Source organism: Prenolepis imparis, unplaced genomic scaffold (genome assembly GCF_030444845.1).
Source record: "Prenolepis imparis isolate NDT839.2.m4 unplaced genomic scaffold, iyPreImpa1.0 SCAF_11, whole genome shotgun sequence".
NCBI classification, from domain to species: Eukaryota; Metazoa; Arthropoda; class Insecta; order Hymenoptera; family Formicidae; genus Prenolepis; species Prenolepis imparis.
The window spans coordinates 725112-745257 of record NW_028141169.1 but is presented as its reverse complement, the minus strand read 5'-3'; the positions used below and the strand labels follow the sequence as shown (position 1 = coordinate 745257).

The 20146-nt window shown below is 35.1% G+C and overlaps 4 protein-coding genes and 1 long non-coding RNA gene across 14 annotated transcripts in view; 4 read left to right on the top strand and 1 right to left on the bottom strand.

Annotated features, from left to right (window-relative positions):
- The first annotated feature begins 420 nt into the window (after nucleotides 1–420).
- Pfrx (6-phosphofructo-2-kinase/fructose-2,6-biphosphatase) lies at nucleotides 421–7319 on the top strand. Of its 4 annotated transcripts, XM_083049671.1 has the most exons (8): nucleotides 421–698; nucleotides 2901–3328; nucleotides 3455–3829; nucleotides 4082–4183; nucleotides 4259–4493; nucleotides 4963–5090; nucleotides 5611–5658; nucleotides 5738–6043. In XM_083049671.1, exons 1-7 carry the CDS (start codon nucleotides 620–622, stop codon nucleotides 5623–5625), a joined length of 1362 nt encoding a protein of 453 aa, XP_082905797.1. In that variant the 5' UTR covers nucleotides 421–619; the 3' UTR covers nucleotides 5626–5658; nucleotides 5738–6043. The 4 variants fall into 4 exon arrangements, with proteins under 4 accessions (XP_082905797.1, XP_082905796.1, XP_082905798.1 ...); XM_083049670.1 differs by having other exon boundaries at nucleotides 5611–6043; XM_083049672.1 differs by lacking the exons at nucleotides 5611–5658; nucleotides 5738–6043 and adding an exon at nucleotides 5340–5578.
- Nucleotides 7320–7690: 371 nt separating this feature from the next.
- Nucleotides 7691–9137, top strand: Gas41 (YEATS domain-containing protein 4 Gas41). Its single transcript, XM_083049683.1, has 4 exons — nucleotides 7691–7886; nucleotides 8002–8283; nucleotides 8364–8544; nucleotides 8650–9137. Exons 1-4 carry the CDS (start codon nucleotides 7839–7841, stop codon nucleotides 8820–8822), a joined length of 684 nt encoding a protein of 227 aa, XP_082905809.1. The 5' UTR covers nucleotides 7691–7838; the 3' UTR covers nucleotides 8823–9137.
- Nucleotides 9138–9374: 237 nt separating this feature from the next.
- On the bottom strand, nucleotides 9375–19852 carry LOC145942704 (solute carrier family 2, facilitated glucose transporter member 5). Of its 4 annotated transcripts, none has more exons than XM_083049665.1 (9): nucleotides 19647–19852; nucleotides 16014–16084; nucleotides 15335–15466; nucleotides 14967–15240; nucleotides 14502–14792; nucleotides 13947–14353; nucleotides 13414–13685; nucleotides 11386–13322; nucleotides 9375–11217 (listed from the first exon to the last, which is right to left on the bottom strand). In XM_083049665.1, exons 1-8 carry the CDS (start codon nucleotides 19672–19674, stop codon nucleotides 13223–13225), a joined length of 1575 nt encoding a protein of 524 aa, XP_082905791.1. In that variant the 5' UTR covers nucleotides 19675–19852; the 3' UTR covers nucleotides 9375–11217; nucleotides 11386–13222. The 4 variants fall into 4 exon arrangements, with proteins under 4 accessions (XP_082905791.1, XP_082905789.1, XP_082905792.1 ...); XM_083049663.1 differs by having other exon boundaries at nucleotides 9375–11185; XM_083049666.1 differs by lacking the exons at nucleotides 9375–11217; nucleotides 19647–19852 and adding an exon at nucleotides 16278–17253 and having other exon boundaries at nucleotides 13186–13322.
- On the top strand, nucleotides 9603–12673 carry LOC145942710 (solute carrier family 25 member 35). Of its 2 annotated transcripts, XM_083049681.1 has the most exons (5): nucleotides 9603–9741; nucleotides 10767–11148; nucleotides 11404–11622; nucleotides 11815–11929; nucleotides 12471–12673. In XM_083049681.1, the coding sequence occupies exons 1-5, from the start codon at nucleotides 9710–9712 to the stop codon at nucleotides 12671–12673; spliced, it is 951 nt and encodes a 316-aa protein (XP_082905807.1). In that variant the 5' UTR covers nucleotides 9603–9709. The 2 variants fall into 2 exon arrangements, with proteins under 2 accessions (XP_082905807.1, XP_082905806.1); XM_083049680.1 differs by lacking the exon at nucleotides 9603–9741 and having other exon boundaries at nucleotides 10683–11148.
- Nucleotides 16629–20146, top strand: part of LOC145942721 (uncharacterized) — a 31634-nt gene continuing 28116 nt past the window's right edge. For 2 of the 3 annotated variants that reach the window (XR_014426409.1, XR_014426411.1), the window contains exons 1-3: nucleotides 16629–16718; nucleotides 18435–18494; nucleotides 19015–19150. This is a non-coding gene — a long non-coding RNA (uncharacterized LOC145942721). Of the gene's footprint in view, nucleotides 16719–18434; nucleotides 18495–19014; nucleotides 19151–19606; nucleotides 19728–20146 lie in introns of those variants that run through there. The other variant, XR_014426410.1, reaches the window with a different exon arrangement.

Genomic DNA, 20146 nt, shown 5'->3' with positions numbered 1-20146 from the left:
TAGATCGCGACTTGTTCTTCAATCATTCATTCATAAATCTCATACTTTTTTTCGTAATAAATAGAGACGGAGTAAATGTAGAAAAAAAAAATCGAAAGAGAAGTGACATTTCCAATGACAGTTCTGTACATCTTGGATCTTGACTTGGAAATTCGGATCTAAAATCATCGAGATCTCGTAAATCTTGGACTTCCTCAACTACTGTGTCTTTTTTTTAACAATGAGGAATAAAAGTCCATCAGACGACCATCAACAATCAACGACATCGAATGGTTGTTGCGGGCCAGTGACAGGCTGAATCGCGCGCGTGCGCAATGGCCTGGTGCGATTATCGTGAACTTCAAGCGGCGGCCCAGCCAAACACCCCCCCTTCCTCCTCCCACCCACTCGACTGCTCCGATAGGTGGTGACGTACGGCGGCGGCGGCGGCGGCGAATTTCGCCGCCGTGCGTCGTTCGTGCTCGTTCTTCGTTCCTCGTTCTCGTCCAGTACGTCGACACGGTCCGTGCGATTCGCGCATGGATGTACGTGAATCTCTAGCGTTCCTTCTTTCTCTTTCTCTCTCCCTCCTTTCCTCCCTCGACGGCTACATCAATTGTGACGGAGCATCCCGCATAGAATGACCGATTCCGAAATCGAGATGCATTACACGCCGCCGACGTCGGACACCATTCAGACGAAGCCGTTCCCGATTCGAGGTAATGTATATTTTGAGTCTTCCAATGATATAAGTGCGAATCTCTCGAATTCTCTCTCTCTCTCTCTCTCTCTCTCTCTCTCTCTCTCTCTCTCTCTCTCTCTCTCTCTCTCTCTCTCTCTCTCTCTCTCTCTCTCTCTCCCCCCCCCCCTCCGCCCTTCTACCCCCCCCCGCACTCGCGCGATCGAAACACGTGCGACGAACGTGAGCACTCGTTGGTTGCGTTTCGGAGGAAGTTCAAGGTCTTCGATCTCGCGGTCAATGTACCAGGTGTCTTCTCCCTGACACGATTAATTACGCGTACCTCGCGATGTCTCGTCTGCGAAAAGTTCCGAACCGGAAGCGCATGTCCGGTCCCTTTTCGCGCCACCAATTAATGAAACACGAATCTTTACGAGCGTCTTATCAACGCTATAAAGAGTTTAACCGTGCATATCTCTCTCGGAGACGATATAGTCCTGTTATTGTTTACCTGGCAGTTTCATTTCGTTATCGCGAATAGCGAAAATCAGAGTTCAAGAAAGATCGATCGATCTTCGAATTCTTCTCTTATTCTGTGCTCTTTTCTTATTCTCCTTCCTCGTTTTTTATTTTCAATTGAAATGTCTCGATATAATAGATAACGAAATATTATGTAAAAAAAAAAAAAATAAAAATAAACGAAAGAAATAATAAAATAATGTCCTTCCGGAGGAAAAAACTTTGTATCCCGAAACACAAAACAGACTTGACGCGCGATAATTATCTCCTCTTGTTCCACCAATAACCTTCAACAGTCGTTTAATAAAAAAAATCTTATTTTATTTCTGAGTATGCTGACAGAGAGCCAGCGTCAAGTTTCTTTTACATTTATATGCGCAAACGACGATAAAACATTTTAAATACCGATAGTATATATATGTTATCGCGTTCAAGGAAATTATATGTATATATATATATGTATATAGATAGAGTTAGCTAAATTATTCTGAGAAAGATAATGTCCCATTAGACAAAATTGTTTGGAAAAACATATGTATGTAAAATATCCGGTCAAAAAACAATATTGTTAGAGCGACACGTTCCGATAAGATTATTGGCTACATAAAACCAATTATTATCGCTCCAGTCCATCTAAACTCGATCCTGAAGAGAAATACGGAAACATAATGCATTTACATATGATTATGATTATTCATTCAGTGGATTTTGTCATTGACAACCATATGATATTATTTTTTAGTAATTCTTTAATATTTTTAAATAATTTTTTAAAAATAATTATTACAATCTTTTTAAAAGAGATAATGTGAACGAAGCACTCTTAAGGCGAATTCTAGAATATCTTATCATTATCGAAACATATCTTGAAGCGTCAGACTTTGTCTTCTTCACGAGAATACGCGATTAAAATAAATAAAAATAGCGATGAAAGACATTAAAAAACATATAATTATCGTGCAAAAGGTGTAAAATTGAACGAGAAACGATTTTTTCGAGCTCCCATTTGTTAGATGATTCGATCCGCAGTTTCGTAAGAGAATTTATAAGAACCGTCGCGCATTTAAGCCATTTATAGTGTGATGTAACGACTTTAATGAAATTTAAAACACAAATACACTGCCTTTGTCTTAATTTCATACGTACGTATAGATAAGAAGCAACATTGAACATTAAATTGTGCATAGTTCGCGAAACATCATGTTAACTACGTTGTAATTGCAAAATAATTTGTTGTAAGTATGACTAAGAATTATTGCGATATTTGCAAATTGACATTAAAGAAAATAATGCATTAGATCCACTTCGAAACTTCTGTATATAATATATAACATATCATATTGACTTATTCTGTGTTAATATTTTTTTCAATATTTTGTCTTCAATATTTTTTTTTTCATTATTTTACCTTTATTATTTTTAATATATTTTTTTAAATATTTTTTTCTTCTACACAGATAGAATTTTCTCTTAGGATTTATGAAAATCATGGTAATCGTGGGACAATATGGTATGGAAAGAATTTTATGAGAATTTCTTTGATTAATATTTATCACAATAAAAAATAATAATATCTATCACAATAAAATATAAAATGTTTGATTAATTTTACTATACAGTTTAGTATTATTTTTTTTATATCATTTAACCACGATCTTCAGAGTAAATTCTAAGAGAAAATTCTCTCTGTGTAGTCTTAAATATTTTATCTTCCTCTTTTCAGGTGAACGTGCAAATTTCGTGAACAAGCCTCACGTGATCGCGATGGTCGGTCTGCCTGCACGCGGCAAGACCTACATATCCAAGAAACTGTGCCGATACCTCAACTGGATCGGCATCAATACGAAAGTCTTCAACTTGGGCGAATACAGGCGACACGCCACCACGGCCTATCAGTGCCACGAGTTTTTCCGTCCCGATAATATAAAAGCCATGGCGATACGAACACAGTGCGCGAAGGACGCTTTGAACGATGTCTGCCAGTGGTTGGAGAGCGGAGACGGCGAGGTGGCCGTTTTCGACGCCACCAACTCCACGGTCGAAAGACGCCAGCTCATACGCGACATCGTGGTTCACAAGATGGGCTTCAAGCTCTTCTTCGTCGAGTCGGTATGCAACGACCCGGAGATCGTCGAGCAGAACATTATGGAAGTATGTGTTTTAGCGGCGCTAATCGTTGCTGTAAAAATTAATAAATCTAGTTTAGATGATACAAGATATACTTCACATGAATCTAACAATAAACATATTCACAATTTTTATTCCATTGCGTTTCAGGTGAAGGTCAGCAGTCCGGATTACGCGACTATGAAGAAGGAGGATGTGCTCGCGGACTTTATGCTGCGAATCGAGCATTACCAGGAGAAGTATCAGCCGTTGGACGAGGAGCGCGAGAGCGACCTGTCGTTCATGAAAATATACAACACCGGCGAGAAGGTGCTAGTCCATAAGCACGAAGGCCATATACAAAGTAGAATAGTTTACTATCTTATGAACATTCATATTGTGCCACGCACCATTTACTTGACCAGGCACGGTGAGAGCCTGATGAACCTCGAGGGCAGGATAGGCGGCGATTCGGACTTGACTGATCGGGGACACGAATACGGCAAGGCATTGGCAGAGTACATCACCAGTCAGAACATACATCAGGTAATCTTTCTGCAAATTTTTCAATATATATTAATTTATTAATGTTATATTGTTTATATACCGTGTAAATAAATCCTACAATCATATATTCTTATTATGTCGCGCGAAAACTTGTACTCTGATCTCATCTTTAAGCTGTACCAGGTTTTGTAATAATACAAAGATACATCACTTAGGAAAATTACAATTTGTTACATAAGCAATACATATTTCACGCTTAAATACATGCATTATCCAAGTGTTTGTGTACAGGGTTTAAGAGTGTGGACTAGCTGGCTGAAGAGGACCATTCAGACCGCGACTGACGTAAAGGCACCTCAAGAAAGGTGGAAGGCTCTCAACGAGATTGATGCTGTAAGTTGAAGCGCGTCGAAGAGATTAGCTCTAATCAATTTCTTATCATTGTTATTTTTTCATGAATCATCTCAGGGTATTTGCGAGGAAATGAGTTACGAAGACATCGCCGGGAAGTATCCAACCGACTTCGCCGCCAGAGATCAAAACAAGTTCTCGTATCGATATCCGAGAGGGGAGAGTTATGAAGATCTTGTCGCGCGGCTGGAGCCTGTGATAATGGAATTGGAACGTCAGGGCAATGTTTTGGTCGTAAGTCATCAAGCCGTTCTACGGTGTTTGCTCGCTTATTTCTTGGACAAAAGCGCAGGTCAGTATATCTTATGAAACTCAATCTTTGCGATCGCTTATTCAAAGAAAACGATTCAAGTATATAATCGCTGACCCTTGTGTGATTCATAAACATTCGCTTCCGAGAATGTAGATACTGTAATATCGAGGCGCTGCGCGCAACTTTTGACCTTCGTATTGAAACGTGTCGGGAAAATAAATGATAAACACTCGTGCATGCAAGAGCGGATTATAATGACGTAATTATTCGCTTTATCATGTCGTCAAGTAGTTTGTTCTCGCTCACGCGCGAAATCCTATTATCGGCATTATACGATTTGTCTTTCTAATACGAGACATTGATTTGCTCGAGAAACCTGTTTATATAAGGTATCTCGAATATATATATATATATATATATATATATATATATATATATATTTTTTGTTATCTTTTAAGGAAAATTGTTTTGTACAACTGATCGTCAAGTTATTTTGCTACTATTTCAGACGAGTTACCATATTTGGAAGTACCTTTGCACACCATCATGAAATTAACACCAGTCGCTTACGGTTGTAAGGTGGAAAACATTCGGCTACCGATAGAAGCTGTGGACACTCATCGGCCGAAACCAAAGGTAGAAATAATCATGATAAAATCAATATAATTGCGCCCCCCCCCTCCACCGCGCTTTACTTACTGAAAGAGATAACGGATGCAAATATACCTTCACCTGTTTGCTTGCTAATCTCTCTTTTTCTATCTCTCTCCTCTCTCTCTCTCTCTCTCTCTCTCTCTCTCTCTCTCTCTCTCTCTCTCTCTGACACTCGCTATATCAATAAAAGATTTTAATTCCTATGCATTGCATATGTTTTAATGTTCCCAGAGTGCCTGATTCTGTTAGCTGTAGTGGAAAAGTGGACCATTTTCTTATATCTAATCCAAACTTTACCTTAGATTCATCTACATTCGTCCAAAAATCAAATCGCTTTTATTAGAGATCCGTCGCATGCATTTTTTAAATATAGCATCTAATGTAATACAAACACATTAGTCTCTTTTAAATTGTAAATAATTGTTTGTAATCACTCTTTACTCTCAATATTTTTGATAGAAAGTTGTAAATGTGTATTTATAATTATGTGCCATTTTTTCAGGCTAGCATCATATAAGCAACAATATTGTGAAATCATGGTACTAACATTGTATGTATTAAGCTTGATCATTCGCAGCAATAGAGTAATAATGATTTAGTTTGTACTTATCATCGCGTAATGATTGCAGAATTATGCAGACTGTTAAACGCACAATTTTAATTGATAACAGAAATGAGCAAATTGCAATTATAGATGATAAAACTAAATATGTTTCTAAGGTATTTTATCCACTATGAAGCAGATAAAATAAAATTATATTTCTAAAAAAAAAGTGTGAAATATTTTTAAATATACTTGCGTAAGATATTACATAATTAATGACACCATGACACAAGGTTATCTATTAAAGATCAAAGTTTACAGCTGTAAGCACACTGTATAGCCAGTGTGATTCTAATTGTTTCAGCTTGCCAATAAAATCTTTATAAAGTTATATACGTATAATACAATGTATGTATCCACGGTAGAAGATAAATATCCTTTTCTGCGCTATGCATGTGTAGATCAGATTTCTTTTCTGCGGCGTATATTGATATAAACGCTAAACTGCCCGTTGTGGAACTTTCAATTTTCAGATCCCGGGATATCTAGAGGAACGATTCAGAGGGAAGGAGAAAATACTACGCACGTGATAATGACAAGCTTTTGTATAAGCATGGCGCAGCAATTTCCTACCTATGTTGATATACTGGGACGCTGAAGCAGAGCATAGATTCCGGCAGCTGGCTGCCACCTATCCTTCCGCGTACGTCAAATCAGCGCGCACATCCGAATCCTTTCTTCCTATGTGTCAGACGACCTAGAGACGAGACGCATCTAATCAACGCAACTGACAATTGTACCCTATTATGAGAAACAGATGTATAGACACAGATGGAAGATTCTGTGTGACGATGCAAGTTCTGCGGAAAAAGAAAGAGAGAGAGAGAGAAAGAGAGTACGTGTATTTTGTGATTTTTATATTTTTTGATTGACGCGTGTCTGTAGGTAAGTAGCAAGAAGTAATGTGATATCGAGGTGATCGTCGATGAAGAGAAGTTTGACGTAATTATATAAATACGCCTGTAGACGTGCATCTCTCTTAAGTGATATTAGTTCGGATATTGAATTTTTTCTGAACTGTTATTATTAGGCGTACGACGAGCATAAGTCACTCGTCATACGCGTACTTTGATCTTGCTTTGAACTATTTGCCTCTTGCTAGAAGCAAGTATCCAATTGACAATATAGACACACACGAATCATATAATTATCCGAGTATGCATAGTATCTTATTCTCGCGCCAGGTAAATACTTCAAAGCACTTGTTCGCGAATTTGAAGTTGAAAACAAATATGCTTTTATACATGTATATATATTGTTTGAAATATATTATATTTCTTCGGAATTGTTTTCGAATCAGTCGATTAATGCATAGAGCGATTCGAGCCAAATATCGTAAAACTCTGTGACGTTGATAATAATACTCGACTATGTAACAAAACAAAAAAACCATCAAGATATAGTACAATACGTTATAGATTGTGCGATAATACACTCTTCCAAATAAGCTGTACCGAGTACGTACACAATTCTCAGTCCGTTTTATCTAATATATATCTATATACGTCGCAATCTCTCGTATATTAAATAGCTATCAATTTCGATTAACGCCGATACATATGTATCTCTTGATCGATGAAAAACGCATAATAAATAATACAATTTTATCTATTCATCTAATGATTTAAATCGACCTACTCGACGGATCATATATTTGTTCCATTAATTGCATGTTCTATTTTTATATAAGTATATACGAATATTTTAAATCTTAAAACAAACATCGTAATAAATATCAATGTAATTTGATATTAATGTAATTAGTAAAGCTTCTTTCTCACATTCAAACACTTTATACAAAAATTATCTTATTGCAACTCACTCATATAGGCGAAGACGAGATGACTGGCGATACAATTAAGAAAGAAAAATGTCAATTATTTTATATACTTAATATTTTTTACATGCTGATTTTCCTCGTAAAAAAACTTTTCGAATATAATAGTTTTGAATATAGCGCTATTTGCTGCCATATTGATTTCTAGTTTCAGCGTCCGTCATCAGATGGCGCTCAAAAAAATGGAGAAAGTTTGAGAAGAGGTAAAATGTTGTGCCGTTTGAATCGGATATAAATGTTTTAGCATCAATTTTTTTCTCAGAAATAATGCGATATCAAGTCGAACATAATGGCGTCTACAAATGAATTCGGTCCAGATTCTGGCGGTAGAGTAAAGGTGATGAAATGTTTACATACTTGGGCGACATAACCTATAACATATATATATTGACACAGAGAGAATGTCAGAAAAATTAATTTAACGTTACTTTATATCAGCTGTTTGTCAACAGGGAGTTACTATTGTTAAGCCTATAATTTATGGTAATGTCGCACGTTACTTTGACAAGAAGAGAGAGGAAGATGGTCATACGCATCAGTGGACTGTGTATGTCAAGCCGTATCACAATGAGGATATGTCCGCTTATGTGAAAAAGGTGCATTTTAAACTGCATGAGAGTTACAATAATCCTAATCGAATCGTGACCAAGCCACCGTTTGAATTGACAGAAACTGGCTGGGGAGAATTCGAGATAGTCATTAAAATCTATTTTCACGATCCAAATGAACGCCCTGTAAGTGAAAAGCTTGCCGCAAGATTGTAGATAAATATATTTTGCAAACATTGACTACATTGAAAATGTTATAATTTTAGGTAACGATATATCATGTGCTGAAGTTATTCCAATCAATGCCTGAGATACAGTTGGGGAAGGAAAGTCTAGTCTCTGAATTTTACGAAGAAATAGTCTTTCAAGATCCAACGGCGTTGATGCAACATTTGTTAAATTCCAGTAGACCTATGACTCTTGGTGTTTGGCGACATAATACAGACTGTTTGTATAACAGTATATTATCTCCAATAATTTAATTATAATTCAATACATTTCGATTTAATTATAATTTAATAAATTTTAATTCATTTATTTCATTCTTTACAGTTGAAGTAAAGAAAGAATCTACAATGAAAGACATTCTGGAGGCGCGCAACAAGATAAGATTAGAAGTGATAGATCTTAAGGAAAAATTGACATTGGCGAAAGAAACTATCGCAAAGTTTAAAGAAGAGATTACAAAGATTTCCAAAGCTGGTGGAAGTTTATCTGTGGCTTAATAATGTTGTAATGTTTTAAAATTGAAATCAAGCAAGATATAAAAAATTCACATTGATTGCTCGCAAAGAATACAGAATCTTTTTTTCTACATTTGTATAAAGTGTATATAATTTTCTAATTATAACTGTAAATTTAATTATAATTCAACTAAATCAATTGCATTTGTAAAATCGCATGCGAATTGTGAGATCGTAGAAAGCAATCTACTGATTATATTGAATAGACTTTTAAATCAACACTCATATAATTTATGAATACATCCTGTTAAATCAAAGTATGTAATAAAGTTTTTATTACAGTGTATATTTACGTTATTAATAAAAAAAACTGTCCTAGACACTTTTATTACTTTATTTTATTCTTTAAGTAAAAAAAAAAAATAATTGTTTAGATAAGAATTTTTAATGCTATTGTTCTATGCAAGATGTATATATACACATATGACACACACATATATACATATAGTGTACATACACATATATATCACTTCTGTCTCAACCTTGAAAGAAAATGCATAATATATAGTTATAAAAGATTGAGACATATCGAACAGTTTCTGTCCGCGCGCATGTCAAGATGGATTATTAAAAATATTTTTGAACAATGTAAAGATAATTTCGAAACTAATAATGACGTAAAACTGATAAATATACGCGATAATAATTATCGGGCACATGTAAATGGAATATGATGTAAATTCCGACAGAGTTGGTATATAGTTGTGACTGCAGTGACTTGGTCTCACAATCAGTAAGAATTCGTCAGATATCGCAGCACGTGTTCAATATATGAACATACAACATATGTAAAGCACATGTATCGTGTTATTATCGCGTGGTGTATATAACGTTAAAAAAGTCCTGGAACATTCGTTTCCTTCCGAGAAATGAGCACGACGTCGAGCATCAGTAAAAAACCGTAAGTTCTGTGCGCGAGTTTTCCCGCGGATTTTTTGTCGCGATTCGTCGATTATTATTCGATCATTATCAATTGTTCTCGGAATCTCTCGATCAGTTTTTCAGTTAGCTTAGCTCGTGCAAACTGGTGAAACGCGTGATTGTTACGTAACGATCATCTGGCTAGTCATTTCGACGTGACTAAGCGACGCTTACTAGACTTATTTAGGTCGTTATATATTCTCTCTGTTCGATCGACTTACAATTAGAGCCAAGTTTATTTCCATAACAGTCCAAAGATCGATCTAAATAATCTTATTAAAATTTTATTTTTTAGTTTTAAAGACTAATTTTATTAAAGTTTTTTAATTTCAAGAATTTCTGATAATATGCGATGGACATTTTTATTTTATTTATAATTAAGATTACAACGCGTGCGAGATATTAAAGGCATATTTAAATTTAAAAAAATATTCGATTGCGAATTTTAATATAAAATTATGTAAAATTATTTCCCTTTTTTATTATAGAAATAAATCAAGAATTAATTTTATAATGAAAAAGTGTGTAAATATAAGAATTTTGTTTCACTTTGATGGATTATTTATATGATTTATAAAGACTAATTAAGGATATTTCAAAAATTTCTGATAATATGCGATTGACATTTTTATAATTGACAAGAATGTAATTATAATTTGAAATTGACAATTAAGATTATTAAAACTCGCGCGAAATATAAAAATAAATAAATTAAAAATAATCGATTGCGAATCCTATTCTGTATAAAATTATCTCTCTCTATTTTTTATTATAGAAATAAAATTAATTTTAAAAAATTAAATAAAAAATTAATTTAAAAAAAATACATATAATTAGATGAAAAAAACATGAATAAATATTTTTAAAAATATATTCATACATTAGGATATCTTATTGTTGTAAACCGATAAAAAAAAATAGAAGATTATTATAATTACATTCGATGCATTTAAAATTATCGCATTCGATTCTCTCTATTAGCTATTCTCTTATCTATTTTATCAGGCCGGGCGTGGAATTCGCGATGGGCGCCCTGGCAGCCGTAGGCGCCGGCTTCTTCACGAACCCCATGGACGTGGTGAAGGTGCGACTGCAGTTGCAGGGTGAACTGGAGGCCCGCGGCTCGTACAAGAGGATATATAAAAACACCCTGCACACGGCTTATCTCATAGCCAAGCACGAGGGCGCGTTCGCCCTGCAAGCCGGACTCGTGCCAGCTCTCGCCTTCCAGGTGGTACTCAACGGGATTCGTTTGGGTGCCTTCAAGTCCGCTCAGAGGTACGAGTTGATCGTCGACGCGCGGGGCAACACCGACGTCCTGCGGACCGCCCTAGTGTCCGGCATAGCCGGCTGCGTCGGCGCCGTCCTCGGCAGTCCATTGTACCTGGTAATCGTCCCTCTTCCAGATCAAACTCGATATGAAACTGATGAGATTGAGATTAGCAATATTTAATACCTGAAAATATGAATATCGAAAATTAAAAATTAAAGTATCGATAAATATACATATATAAACAATTTGCTTTGAGCAAAAATTGATTTAATAAAGATATATGATTATATAAGTATCTTTGTGCCTAAAAATGTAGTTAATAAAGACATGCGTCATATACGTAAATTATACCGTTCAATTCTATTCTAGGTCAAGACGCAGTTACAAGCGCAATCCGCGAAATCCATCGCCGTGGGCTATCAGCACAATCACTCGGGATCGTGGGACGCTTACAAGTCTCTATGGAAGGAAGGTGGCATCGCGGCCCTATATCGAGGATGGAACGCCAACTTGCCGCGCGTGTTCGTCGGCTCGGCGACGCAGTTGACCACCTTCGGATTAACATCCGATTGGTTGCGCTCGCTAAATGTAAGTAATTTGATCGCTTCCATTATTATATATCATATTCCTTAATAAAACTTTCCTTTGCAACTAAAGATAACGAAATAATGGAGCGATAAATATTTAAAAGTACTCGAATTTTGAAAACAGAGATTCCCTAGAGTAATTCTTCAGTGTGAGATTCAAGAGGCAATGGAGAGCGTTCTTAATTTCTCTCAGATATTTCCAGATCGTCCGATATTGTTGACCTTCTTGGCCGCCGTGATCGGAGGCAGTTGCGTAGCCGTCACCATGCAGCCGTTCGACGTTTTGGCGACGCGGTTGTACAATCAACGTGAGTATGCTCACGCGTTAAAACTGTGCTATTATATATTGAACATTACGCGATTAACAAAGGCCACGATTATGCTTTTAAGTACTACATGCCAATAAACGACGCGTGAAATTTCAAGTTGGTACAAACCAACTCGTCGAATTAACAGATTCGTTTGTAAGGAACGTATATATTCGCAGATCTTATAATAAAATACTTTTTCATATTGCATTGGCGATCAGAAGACGCATCCGCATATGCGCTAACATTATATTAACATTATATTATAACATTAACATTATATCAACTTATCTGCGAATATAAATACAATACAGTATATACATGACTATAAATACGATTTTAGTATGTCTGCCTATAAATATGCAAGTCGCAAAGCTTTTAGAACTTTAATGTAAAAGATTAAAGATTAAAGAGAGAGAGAGAGAGAAGCTTAAAAGTTGAAGAATCAGTATATCGATAAATTTTTGAATAGCACATTTGATGCATTTATTATTATATTTTAAAGATCGCAAGTTGTTTAAAACGTGCTTTGCAAATACAGAGACAGACGCAACCGGGAAGGGTACCTTGTATAAAGGGCTTGGAGACGCGCTCATAAAGATATTTCGCACGGAGGGTTTGACCGGCCTATATAAAGGAACGTTTCCAACATGGATAAGAATAGCGCCGCATACGGTTCTATGCTTGGTATTTTACGAAAAATTGGATCAATTGTACGGCAAGCTTAGAACACGAATCGATTAAGTGCTAGAGTGTATTGTGTGAAAAAATTTGTATATATATATATTTACTCTAGATACAGCGAAAATAAGAACTTTGTAAATAAAATTTTTCACTAAACGTTAAATATTGTACATCTGTTTGCAATAAATCGATGTCATATATCGGCAGTGATTCTTTTTAATATTGTGATTGCAATATTAAAATAAGTATGAATGCGTGTACGTTGAGATGTATAAATATGTCAAAATCGCGTATTCTAATCATCGATCACATGTGTAAGATATCATTCTACACTATTATTTTCAATATTCGCGAAATAGAGAATATATATATATAAATAGTCCTATAAAATTGATTCTCAGAGCACATATACTTGGCTCTTGCTCAAATAAGTTATGTGTAGTGGCGCATTATTTACAGATTGTTGTGTGATTGAATGAGAATAATGCGCGAATTATTATTCACGTCGTGATAACGATTTTATCGATTTCGTAAAAAGCCGTATAAAAGATACCTAATCTTTATGTAAAAATACTTAATCGAGTTACGTAGTAATCTAATATTAGAAATCTACGAGGTCAGTGTTGCATTCGGTCTCGATTTAAATCCTTGAGTCATGGCAGCTGCTATCTCTGTCGTGCTTCGTCCTCCTGTTTCGGGCAAGTAGACTCTGTAATAAACATTTTACAATAATTAATTACATCACGAGTGAAGAACATTAAATCTACGATGTAGAATAATTACACAAGTATTATACGTACCGATTAACTTGAACCAAGATCAATGTAATTCCGGCGAAGATTAGAAAAACCCACGGGCCAATCGCGGCTTGTAACGAGGGAAATAACATTCCGACGACGAAGTTTCCTCCCCAATTAAACATGCTACCTAACGACATAGCGGCAGGTCTAGGACCGACGTCGAATAATTCGGAGCCGATGAAAAACGGTATCGGGCCGAGACCGATACCGTAGAATACAACGTACGCGAGTACCGCGATGGTACAAAGTACTGGCATGAACGAAGCTGTTTCCTGTGAGAAAGAGAAACGAGTCAATTTTAAAATATCTTATATATCCCATATCATATTGAAATTATTACACATTATTTTAAATTGTTTTAAATTACGGTATCATTTGTGTATTATTAAAATTATTATATTAAAATTATATATTAAAAAAAATTAATATATTATAATATATATTATAATACTACTAATAATATACATATATTATATTATTATGTATTACTTAATAATATATATTATGAATATAATTTCTTCATATGTACTTACGATTAATAGAATAAAGATGCATAGAGCTATAAGGCATCCTACGCACAAGTAACAGCTCAGAAACAGTACTTTCCTTCTACTGAATAACGACATTATCGGCACAGAGATAATTGCCATGAGAATGTTCGCGACGCCTGTCCCCAGAGTCGCGTACTGAGCCCCAGTAATTCCCAGCCCAGCTCCGAGAAATATCGAATTCGAATAATAAAAAACTGCGTTAATGCCGGAGAGTTGTTGGCCGGATTGCATTAGGCACACTAGGAACAACGGCAGTCTCACGGACGGTTCTTTCAGTACGCGCTGAATACTCCATCTGTCACTCATCGATCTCATCGCCAATTCCTCTCGTAAACTGGTGATCTCGTTTTGCAAGAGCGTTATATCCATATTGCGCAGACGACTGAGTTCTTGAAAAGAAATTGGAATTCATAATAGAAAACTCAAAGTCAATAAGTCAGCTGGTGATTGAAAATTCAAGAGAACTCTTACGCAAAGATCAGAGTACTCACGTATAGCAAATGTACTCGAATGATCGTTCATAAAAGTTACACGTACCTTTGAGAGCCTTTCCTTGTTCTCCCTTGATTATGTACAAATACTTTGGACTTTCTGGCAAGGCGATGGTCACTAACAGCGCAACGACACATAACGGTGAGAAGGACGCTAACATGATGTGCCACGATTCAGGAGTACCCAGGACGGTCTTCAGCCCGACGATTTGACCTATCAGCACGCCGCAGGTGATGCCTAATTGGCATAAAACCCCGACAGCACCCCGTAATCTTAAAGGCGCTATTTCCGTCATGTACATCGGAAGCAAGGAAGTGGCTAGACCGCCGGAAAGTCCTACGGACATTTAGAAAGACTATTAAATGTTGAACATTCAAAAATGATTGAAGGAATAGAGATTCTTATATTTACCTTCACATTCTTTCAATTAGATCTTACAGAAATTGTATTCTCGCATTAATTAGTCCAATTAAAAAGAGATCAAGTTAAATCATGATTCCTCGGACTCACCAACGAGCACTCGAGCGATCAGGAAAAGCTCGACCGAGTTCACGTGTCGTACGAGCAAGAACACAATAGCTCCTACAATTCCGCAGATATTGCCCGCACCCAGCGCACCTTTCCGTCCGAATCGATCACTTAGCCAGCTAGCGATTAAAGATCCAGATACACCACCGATTAGAAAGATGGATACTATGGCGGACCAGAGTATCTGCAGCTCATGGTTGGACAATTGTACGTTATATTTTTCCCTGATGCTATCGTTGCAGAAGGATTTCATAAGCTACAAAAGAAATTAATGGATAATTCATAAATTAATAAATAATTTCCAATAATATTATGCGTTTGATTGAATAGCAAATTGAAATGTTACAAACATGACCAGGATTGTTCATAACACCTATGTTAAATCCTGCTGGTAATGCTGATCCCAGACAGCAAGTGATACCACCCAGGACCAGCAACGGGGTCCAACCTCCTGGATTGGCATCACGTGCATTGTTATATTCCTACGAAAGAAATTATATAAATTAGTATTCACTTTAAATTACGAAAAAATGTGTCTATTTCTATGTTGTCCCTTTTAAGCGAAAGGTGAATTGATTTATTACGCATAATAAATATTTATTCTGCGTAACAAAAGCAATATAATTCAGAAAACTTTTTACTAATTCTTATAATGATAAATTAATGTTATTAATATTTACTAGAGTTTCCTCTACTGGGCAATATAACACGTGATCAAATTAATCTAATTAATAGCAAGTATAAGAGTTATATTAATATAATTCTTTAATATATAAAAAAAAAGTTTATAATTTAAAGATATATTTTCTTTTCACATATATTATATTCTTACCGGATGCTTGCGCATTGCACAGCATTACATGGACAGTTCAATATAAATTAACGTTTTAATTAAAAGCAAAAATATTAAAGCATATGGACAGAAATAAAAGATTTATATTTTTATAAGAATTCAAAAATAACTAGTAAAACACTGCAAGAACAAAATAAAATGCAGACCATAAGAAACGAGGAGAGGGCTAGACTTACGGATTTTCGCGAGTCTCCAGTCAACGATTTCACTTGCGACACGTCAAGATACAGCGCAGAAACATCCGTTTCTGCAAGTATAAGGAAAATGTCAAGCTTATGCTAATGATAGCTTATTCTAATGACAATAATGATGATTAATGACAATTGCGGTTCTTTTGACTTTTTTCCGAGTAGATATTTCATCTTTAGAACGTGTAACAAATTTAGAACGCGAGACACAAGTGCAGCCAAGAGAAAGAGAGAGACAGAGAGATTCTTTACCTATTGTCATATCGCGTGTTACGTCTCGCGATAACCGGCAATAATAAACACAGTGGCCGGGGATGTTGCACTTGCACTTGCACTGCAAACACGTGAATGCAGTTGCAGTGTTGACATATTTGACGTATGACGTAACGGTTCTTCGTTCAGGCACGGGGAGCGTAACATCAAGAAAGGGAGCTTTCCGGAGGAAATCGCAGGCACACTGTCACGCGATTGGCTATCGAATAGGGAATTTTTGAAATCATGTGTGACAGCCAATCATGTGTGACGTTGTGTCTCTAGCGGGAAGCTGCCTATCTTGCTCGCTTACGAGTCCTCGGCTTATTATATTTATATCGCAAACTTCAAGGCAATTTGACGCGCGTAAATGACCGGAGGGACCGGAGAGTTTCGCAAGAAGAATATTTCGCGATAATATTCGCCATTTTAACAATATACGTATGTATCTTTTATTTTATTTTCATTTTTCTTTCGCATCCTTGCAATTACGATTGTTTACAACATCGAAAGAAATTATATATAAATGATATGAAACTGATGCATTTGCTTTTCTTCATTCGCCATTTCTCATACCTTCCGAAATATAAACAACAATTACAAAATTCTATCTTTCAATGTAGCTGAAATGAAATTTCAATCAGAATTGAGTAGCAGAATAATATTGAAAAAATATAAAAAAGTTGAAGTGGAAAATTTTAATTCTCATCGTAACGTACGTCGAATATGTAGTGTCTGTGTCAGATTTGTTTTTTTTTTTTTAGGTTTTATTTGCCCTCGTCATTGTGTTCTTTTTTCTCTCTTTGTTCGAATTTCAAGTACACTTTATATATTTATTATAGGTTAATACTTTAAGGACGCACGAATTTATAGTAACTCTCTAAACACTCATACACATGCATACATATATACATACATACACACACACATACATAAGTATACTTATTATATATGTGTGTGTGTGTGTGTGTGCGTGTGTGTATTTCATCTTTTTTACTGAAATTAAATAATTTCGCATATATATGAAATTTAATTTCAGTAAAAAAGATGAAATAGTATATACACACACACGTATATATATTTACGTATGTGTATATGTATGTATACAGATAAATAAAACTTAGTTTTCCTTGGACACTCTATATACAGGGTGTTAAAAAAAAAGGGTAAAATATTTTAAGAGGATTTAGTATGCCTAAAAACAAGTCGAAAAGTCTTAATAAACATGGGTCCGCAAATAAACCGTTTTTGAGATATTTTTAATTTAATTTTTTTTTATATTTTTTTATAATTTTTATTTTTTGTTTAAAATTTTTATTTTTATTATAATTTATGCAGAAAAATAAGTTGGTATTTTACCTTATCTTAAAGAAGATGCTCAAAATGACCTCCTTCCATGTCTATGCAGACCCTGCATCTTCGCAATATCTCAAAAATGACTTACTTGCGGACCCATATTTATTAAGACTTTTTAACTTATTTTGAGGCATACTAAATCCCCTTAAAATATTTTACCCTTTTTTTTAACACCCTGTATATATGTTAGGAGTCACATTCTCATGCATATATTCGAACGTTTATTTGTCAACAATGAGACGTGACTCGCGAGTTTTTGGGCATGTTCCGATATACACTGCCAGTACTGAAAAGCTATAGTTTACGTTACGTATATTATATATTTTCAGTACTGGCAGTAATATCGGAACATGGGGTTTATAGGATTATTAATTCTTGTCGTTATAATAATAATAATGCTAATTTATGAAAATAAATATGACATAAAAGAATGTCGAGATTTATAGTCTGCAATTACATTATCGCACACAATTGCATTTTCTCAGTTTATAATATTTTCTCTCTATATGTAGATACCCAGTAAACACAAAGTAAAAGTAACATAACATTAATGTTATAATTTCCCACTCAACAATGTAACTGCAATATAACATGCCTTGTACATAACAGTTACATTGTTGAGTGGGAAATTATAACATTGATGTTACTGTTACTTTGTGTTTACTGGGTAGAAACTTCTTTCGATGATAAATTTACACCATCTCTATTTCTCATCTCGCTTAAGCTATGAAATCTCTATCTCTCCGTCCTCTTCTTAGCTACAACCTAATTTTGCCTATCTCGTCTCTTTCTTCTCAACAGATACATTCACTTCATCCTTCCACTTCAGGAACGTGATACAATGGCAGATGGAGAGTGGAGGTAAAACGGTTGTTTGATGACTAATTACGGAGTTTGCTCTTTGGATCATATTGCATGTATACATACACAGCTCGCCTGTTCTCGGTATAAACATATGCAAAAATATCAGACTATTTGTAAATTCAAGTACGGTTTTCGCGATTGAAAATTTTTAAAGCGAAAATAGAAAGAGACGCGTTCAGGCACAATTCGCGTTGTATTATATAGGTAATATATTGATAAATGCAACTGATATCAGAGCGCGGACGTGACGTCGTTTCACGCATTAGATATTAGATATTCCTTCACGCGAAAAATATTACAACATATATGCATAGCATTAATCCTTAAACGTATGCGCGTAAAAATAGTAAACGAGTTTGTTGTTCGACGATAAAATATAAATAATACACACTTATATAATCGTGTTATAGTAGATGTTATTTTACTTGTAATTGTATTTTTCTTTTTTAATAAAAAATATTTATTCTTATATCAAAGTATGCATTGCTAATGAAATAATTTAATTTCGTTTTAATAGATGGTTGCTTTCCTCATCGCTTAATCATTAATATCGCTGCATCATCATTAGAAGTGACGTTTTCGTGACGCAGCTGCGATCTGAATAATGGACTTGGTACCAAAATTTGTATTCAAGAATTTAGCTTCAAACTCTGGTAAGTGAACCTTATAATAATTTTATAATTTCTTATAATAATCTTATAACAAAATATAATGATTATTAATATGTGTATAAATAGCACCTCGCAAAGGTGGTATACAAATTTTATAAGAAAATCTAGACTATCTTTTAATAGCATATTAGAATTCCGTTCTTGTGTGAAAATCGGAAAATTACTTTACAAAATACAGGTAAAAAAATTTACAAATTCTAAAAGACCTTTATTGAGAATTATAATAGATGTTCAATATTTTAAATAAATTAAAAATTTCTTTCTAATTTTATTTAAAACATTGAACATCTATTATAATTTTTAAAAAACGTCTTTTATCATTTATAATTATTTTACATGTATTTCGTAAAGGAATTCTTGAAAGCTCCGGGGTTTTCTCCTAGGACTCTCCATTCACTACTCAATTCCTGAGTATTTTTTAGTTTTTATTTCTGATAGGTATTTTTTAGTTTTTATTTCTGACGTTGACGTCACGTACCTTGATTTTCGTCCATCGGGTCTTTCATCGTCCGGCAAAGCACGTATAAACAAAAGTCATCTGCAATCGCGGTTCTTGAGAGGTACCAAAATACTAACCAGCGTCGACGCGGACTGCGATCCGACTAACGGCTATGCATTTCTTTTTCTGCGTCTCTTGGGCTCTTGGCACGAGCACGATGTCGCCGATGTTGTCACAGTTGTGTGTGTCATCGGTTGATGATAGCGGTAGACAGTCAGTATCGGCCTCGTCGTGCGACTTATTGTTAGACACGAAATTTAAAAACTCATGTTGCACGTGCACTGTTTCTCGAATTTAATTCAGAAATAGGCACACGCGGAAATTGAATCAAATATGTAATAAAAACTTGAATCAATTTAATCAGTTATAACTGTGCGGGGCACAGGTTGACTAATTTTACTAATTTAATTAATTTTAATTTAATTATAAATTCGTACGTAAATTGATATCAATTACATGTTCCATTAACCACACAATTT

Bases quoted from the DNA above. Each gene is read 5' to 3' on its own strand.
- LOC145942704 (XM_083049665.1), bottom strand. From the start codon at position 19,674: ATGAAAGACCCGATGGACGAAAATCAAG. The intron at 16,085-19,646 runs GTACGTGACGTC...TTATACTTGCAG, and splicing joins CCCGATGGACGAAAATCAAG to AAACGGATGTTTCTGCGCTG. The intron at 14,793-14,966 runs GTGAGTCCGAGG...AAATGTCCGTAG, and splicing joins GATCGCTCGAGTGCTCGTTG to GACTTTCCGGCGGTCTAGCC.
- Pfrx (XM_083049669.1), top strand. From the start codon at position 620: ATGACCGATTCCGAAATCGAGATGCATTACACGCCGCCGACGTCGGAC. The intron at 699-2,900 runs GTAATGTATATT...TCCTCTTTTCAG, and splicing joins GAAGCCGTTCCCGATTCGAG to GTGAACGTGCAAATTTCGTG. The intron at 4,494-4,962 runs GTCAGTATATCT...CTACTATTTCAG, and splicing joins TTTCTTGGACAAAAGCGCAG to ACGAGTTACCATATTTGGAA.
- Gas41 (XM_083049683.1), top strand. From the start codon at position 7,839: ATGGCGTCTACAAATGAATTCGGTCCAGATTCTGGCGGTAGAGTAAAG. The intron at 8,284-8,363 runs GTAAGTGAAAAG...TTATAATTTTAG, and splicing joins ACGATCCAAATGAACGCCCT to GTAACGATATATCATGTGCT. The intron at 8,545-8,649 runs GTTTGTATAACA...CATTCTTTACAG, and splicing joins TTGGCGACATAATACAGACT to TTGAAGTAAAGAAAGAATCT.
- LOC145942710 (XM_083049680.1), top strand. From the start codon at position 10,705: ATGCATTTAAAATTATCGCATTCGATTCTCTCTATTAGCTATTCTCTT. The intron at 11,149-11,403 runs GTAATCGTCCCT...ATTCTATTCTAG, and splicing joins TCGGCAGTCCATTGTACCTG to GTCAAGACGCAGTTACAAGC. The intron at 11,623-11,814 runs GTAAGTAATTTG...AATTTCTCTCAG, and splicing joins ATTGGTTGCGCTCGCTAAAT to ATATTTCCAGATCGTCCGAT.